At 44.3% G+C, this 6,133-nt stretch overlaps 1 protein-coding gene across 1 annotated transcript; it reads right to left on the bottom strand.

The window, feature by feature from the left end:
• Positions 1-3,208: 3,208 nt before the first annotated feature.
• FOXO4 (forkhead box O4) lies at positions 3,209-4,432 on the bottom strand (the record flags this gene model as incomplete). The annotated part of the gene is made up of 2 exons (XM_008938603.1): positions 3,209-3,896; positions 3,933-4,432. Coding segments are annotated over 2 exons (1,188 nt in total), but the record flags the coding sequence as incomplete, so codon positions are not given.
• Positions 4,433-6,133: the final 1,701 nt, after the last annotated feature.

Raw genomic sequence — 6,133 nt, forward strand, 5'->3', positions numbered from 1 at the left:
ATGTTTCATCTCCAGTTTCCAAGTAAAGAGACGCAGGATTCCAACAGACTCCTGGTGAAGCTGTAGACAAGCTCTCTGGCATTCAGCTTAAAAGAAGGGGATAAAGTCACTTCAGCTTTCAGCACCATGATTAACACCAACCAGCTTGTGTCTTCTTAAGTGCTGCAGAGACTTAAGTACTTAATCCTAAACATCTTCTCTTGCCTACAAAGTTAAATATTGCCCCAGCTCCAGTTCTATTCTGGCTTTCTGGCTATTCAAATCACAAGAGCATGATCACTGGCATTTATCGGTGATGTTTGCTCAGTGTTACAGCTGTAACTGACCCAGAAAGCCACAGGTTCAGCTCACATGAACAACTCAGAACAGCTTTAGGTTAGCGATCACTTACGGAGCTTTCGCCAAAGTGAATTTAATATGGAAAAAATATTCATAGAAAGGATACAAAAGGAAAAAAGCATGGCACACTGGAACAATATATAGTGGCAACCATGCTTTCCCTGAACAGTGATTTCCAAACAGGGACTCTACTAACTCATTGCAGTAACAGATGCAGAGAAGACAGAGATGATACAGTCTTGACCTCCTCACAGACTGGTATCTGCTGCTCATTTGCCTTTGGAACTTGAAGGCAGAATATATCCTCAAATTTACTTCTCCTAGGGTCCCTCCTGGCCTCCAGGAACACCCCTATTTCTCTCTCTATGTGTCCTGTTCCCCCTTTCTTCAAAAATTGACCCACCTCTCTATCTTGGCAGTGTTTTACACAACACTTGCTCTCCTTTGGGGCAAAAGCTTCCCTTCATCCAACCCCATGGATCCCAGGATACAGGCAAAGCTGAGAAGCACTGCAAAGCTCAGAAAAAGTAAACCACCTTAAGGACATGATAAAAGGCTTGAAAAAAAGCATGCTTAACAAGGCATCACTTCTCCAAGTGCATTACTGCTGTTAAGAATTGTTCACAGAGAGGTGGCCCAGGAGCTATGCTTTCTGCTGAAATGTGGTATTAGTTCAGAACTTGTTCCAGATCTCAATCCTTTTTCTCAGTGAGCATGTGTCCAGTATATTTCTCAGAACCTATTACTTCAACTTCATGCATGGAACAAAACAAATCTAGGGTTTTTAACATCAGATGGCTACTCTGTTTTGATTAAGCAATTTTCATGCTAAGTATAATATATAAATAATAATATGAACCAAGAAAATAACCATGTTAAGAGTCCATGCTCGTCCTCTTAAGGATTTGATTATAGCCGCATCTTTACCGGTACAAGACCCTATCCTTTCATAACCATTCCCTCAGCTTCTTTGCTTAACGCTCTTAAAAAAAAAGTAATCTATGCCTGGTATTCTGTAGACTTCACATTTTACCTCTGCCAAGTCCCAGATATTCCCCAAATATGATGGCCTGCCCTAGCATGGCATGCAAAAAAAGAAACATAAAAGCTCAGAACAAGATCCAGTGGAAACACTGCTCAAAAGGCCACAGACTCTGTCACTAACTTGCACGTAATCCTAACACAGATGAAGGACAGCAATGTTTGGTCAAATTTGTCTTCGAAATCAAACCTGGGTTTCCATATTCAACCTGAAGCTGACGTTCAGTTTAAGACAGCCACTCGGGAATTCAGCAGGACCACAGTTAACAAACACACGTGACTATAAAAAGACTTGTAATGAAACAGAAAAGCCTGATTGATTTTTTTCTCTCTCTACAGTAAAGAGCTTTGTTAAGCACAGGCAGAACATAACTGATCAATGAAATTATAACCAGTGTGGTGGGACTTGGATTAAGAGGCAGTTCTATTGTGTTTAAAAAGTCAATGTATAGTGATGCATCAATATGCTCACAGTATCTAAGTACCACTGGCTCAAAGGACAGCATTCCACTTTGTCTAGACCAAAGATACTTGTCTAGAATGGCTCTAATAGTAGAAAGCAGAAAAGTATTTAATTTGGTATCTGGTCTCCCACACGGACAGCAGCAGAAATCACCAGAAAATTAAAGTGGAAATGGATCTCCAGAGGTCAGCTAGTCCAAACTACCTCCAGGTTAATGAGGTGCCTAGGAAAGAGTGTTAGGGTCAAGTACATGATAATTTCACTCAGTCTCCATCATTTTGAAGCTCAAGGGCTCCCCACAACTGAAGCAGTATTTGCAATTTGCCCTTAATTCTGCATGCACAGCTGGCCAGTATTAGGGATTGAATCTGAAAAACTAACAAATACCATATCTGCCTCCTAAGCAGGAAATACTCTTGGCAAGGCTTGCACTTTCTAACTAATATCCAGCCTACACTCCAGCCCATAACTACACATCTTCTGTTAGCTAACTGAGCTCCAAGTGATAACTATGCCTTCAGCTCCATTTCTGCAGTTCAGCTGCCTCAGTGGTTAAAGAGCTTCAAATCAGGGTGTCACACCCTCAGAGAGTTAAGACATTTCAACTTGTTCTCATACGCACCATTTGCCAAACTGACTCTAGAAATTTTTGTGCAGATCACTGAAGAGGCAACTTTGCTGTGCATGGGTTATCACTAACGCATCCTTCCTCCTCCTGCCTCCATCCACACTGCACACTCCCATTCCCCACTCCAGTAACGATGAACCAGCTTAGCAGAGTTTGTAGACATTATCCAAGATAAGGGAAGGGCAGATGGTCTGATACCTGACAGTGACAGTGTGTTGTTACAGACAGGGCACAGCAGGCAGTCATGATAACAGACACACTTTGCAATTATATACACTAGAAAATTTTGTTAAGGATGATAACCTGGACAAAAACACAGCGTGTGCTTGCCTCAGTTCAACCTATCTATATGTATTGGATCATGCCTTTATTTATGGAATCAGCATATGCTGTCATGTCAACTTGAGAGCTACAGGCAGTGCATGGCAGAGACCAACGTTCTGTAACATAGTCAGCTTCGGTAACGAGACAACAGGAGTTTCACTCAGGTTGCTACTCTACTCCATAAGGGAGTTTGCTATTTGGCAAATTAAATCTACCTATCTTTACACATTTTCTGCTTCTAAAAGGAAACATGACTCTCCTAGAAGCTTTTTACTCAAAGAGCACCTGCACTTGCAAAGAGGTATCTTTAACAGCTGCAGAGCTGGGCACAGGAACAACCCCAGACAGGGCTGTTGGCACTATAGAGCTGTAGCATTTTTCATAACTACACCTACCTTTTTGTGCTCCTGAAGTTAACTTGGTACCCAGGTGTGGTTGGAGGCCTGTGAGGTGCTGGGATAGCTGGGAGTAGACAGAGTGGGTTCAAAATTAAAGTCCAGTCCTTCTCCATCCATGAGTTCACTGTTGATTATGTAATCCATATCACATTCAAGGTTCTCCATATACATGTCAATGTCCAGGTCAGTGGGCAGCCTGTCCTGATTCAATCCCAAGGGGGCAGGGCTAGCAGAAGAAAGAAGCAGTGGACTGGGCAGCTGGACCGAGTGGCCAGTCGTTGCAGAAACTGGAGCCTTCAAAACGGTGATGCTGGCAGTGTTCTGAGGAGATGTTACTATGGGAAGAGTTGATGGCAAAACACTGGCACCAACTGGTTCTGCTTGCTGCTCTGCAGGCTTTCCTTGTGGACTGCCTGAGCTCATCTTGCTCTGTGTTGCTTGTCCACCTAGAAGAAGAAGAGTTCGGCTGCTCATCCTGCTACCAGTCTGTGGGAGAACTGGATCCACCTGAGTCATCAGAACATCCCTTGGAGGTGGAGAGCTGGGCGTCAGAAGAGCTTCCAAGGTATGAGAGGCAGAGAAATGGCTGACAGAACTTTGAATTGAGATGTCAAGAGGGTTGAACAGTGAATTGCTAAAAGTAGTGGTCTGACCAGCTGCATTCGGGCTCTGCAAGGAAAAGTTGGAATCTCTCTGGATCTGACTGCTTGAGGCAGATTGCTGGGTAGGTAACACAGACGAGCTGGAAGACATCAAATTCAACCCATCGATGAGCTCAAGCTCCTCAGTCACAGTTGGTGGAACGTTGCTGGATGCACTGGAGTACACTAGGGAGGGAAGGAGCTCTTCATTGTGAATGTCATCCTGCTCCGTCAGAATAGGAGAAAGCCTCCCACTAATGGTGCTTGCATTAGAACTGGTTCGAGGTCGGAAGGTGTTCCACACATCAGAGTCCTCATTGCTCCTTGAGGATGGGCTCCCAGGCCACTTAGGGAATTGGGAGCTAGGACTGTCAGCAGTGGACTCTGGAGCAGACTGGAGAGGAGGCTTCTTTTTGGATGCTTTACCTCTGACTTTTGAGAGTTTGCTGCTGTTGTCCATGGAGGCAGCTCTTCTTCTTGGTGCTTTTCCACTTTTACCACCCTCAGGATTGAGCATCCACCAAGAGCTCTTCCCTGTGGCTTCATTATGGACTTTAATAAACTTGCTGTGCAGGGACAGGTTATGTCTAATGGAGTTCTGAAAAAGATAAATATAAGTTATGAGGACCTGACAGTTGACACACCTCCCTCCTGGAAACCTCACAAGCATAAACACAGTCGGGCAATATCCAGATAAGAAAGTTATAACAAAGGCCTACCCACAAAAACCTGCTACTTCTGCTTAAATGTGCTAACCAGCATTAGCAACAGTGCCATGTCTTGCTGCAGTACCAAGGATGAAACTACCATGACAGCTGGCAGCTTCCAACTAGCAAAATATTAACACAAAATAACTTTTTAAGACTGCAAAAACTAACCACAAAGCATGTAAGCAAATTCCCAAATGCAGCCTGCAACTTCAACGTGAGTCTAACTGAATTTGAACCAATGCTGCTCCCACCCTTCTGCCAGCTCCATTAGCCAGTATAAACCTGGCTGAAGTTTTTATTTTTATATGGCTACCTTTCAGATGGGTTTGAGCACAGCATAGCAATGAATCAAAAAGAATGGGTGAACAGAAATGACAAAACACTATTAATTCAGCATGCCTATTGTTATCTTCATCCCCAAACAAGAAAAACATGATAAAAACTTTGCAGAACAAGAGTCCTATTAATCCTGGAGCCTGCTAGCCTCACTCTGCAAGGATGCAGTACGTTTTCCTCTGTGTGAGTTTCTAATGGGGCAAGATGTTCAGCAAATAGTGAGCTCCCACAGAGTAAGTGCCAGTTTTAGCCTCTCCCATCACTCCCTTGAGCAAGGCACACATTCCTTGCTTCTCCAACTCTCTTATTTTGGTTTAGCTTTGCTGGAAGCTGCAAGCTAACACATCTGTACACCATCAAACTGAATTTTCATCCTGCAACTAATGAAACTTCCCAGTATTTTAGAATGAGCAAACAAACTCATTGTTTGAGCAGATGAACTCTCCTTGAGGACTGTGTCATGTATTTGTTTAATATTTGCATTTAGTTTGTTCAGATGGTTAAATTGCACATCATTAAAAGGTGTTACTCTGGTAGGATAACAGCAGTCCAAAACCAACACATTTTTCATGTAAATTAAAAGGTAGATAGCAGCCCTCAGCTTTCATGCACGCCACCTTAATTCTGAATAAAGTTAACTGTGCCTTTATCATCCTTTCCCACTACCTCTGAACATTTTTTTCCTGCCTACTGCATCTGCTCTCGGACAAGTCTCTACCATGCTAAACTTGGCCATCTCTCCCCCTGGCTTTACCAGGGGCAAGTCCTGCCTGACCAATCTGGTGGCTTTCTATAACGAAGCAACTGCATTGGTGGACAAGGGAAGAGCTGTGGACATCATCTATCTTGTCTTTGCTAAGGCCTTTGACACCGTCCCCCATCGCATCCTCCTCTCTAAGCTGGAGAGATACGGGTTCGATGGGTGGACTGTTCAGTGGATAAGAAACTGGCTGGATGGTCACACCCAGAGCAGTGGTCAATGGCTCGACCTCTAGCTGGGCACAAGTGACAAGTGGTGTCCCTCAGGGGTCCGTACTGGGACCGGTGTTGTTTAACATCTTCATCAGTGGCACAGGCAGTGGCATGGAGTCACCCTCAGCAAGTGTGCTGACGAGACTGAGCTGGGAGGTGCAGCTGATGTGCCAGAGGGACAGGAGGCCATCCAGAGGGACCTGGACAGGCTGGAGAGGTGGGATCAGGTTCAACAAGACTAAGTTCAGGGTGCCGTACCTGGGCCAGGGCAACCAGCATTA

The sequence above is a fragment of the Merops nubicus genome, unplaced genomic scaffold, assembly GCF_000691845.1.
Source record: "Merops nubicus isolate BGI_N331 unplaced genomic scaffold, ASM69184v1 scaffold684, whole genome shotgun sequence".
Classification (NCBI taxonomy): Eukaryota; Metazoa; Chordata; class Aves; order Coraciiformes; family Meropidae; genus Merops; species Merops nubicus.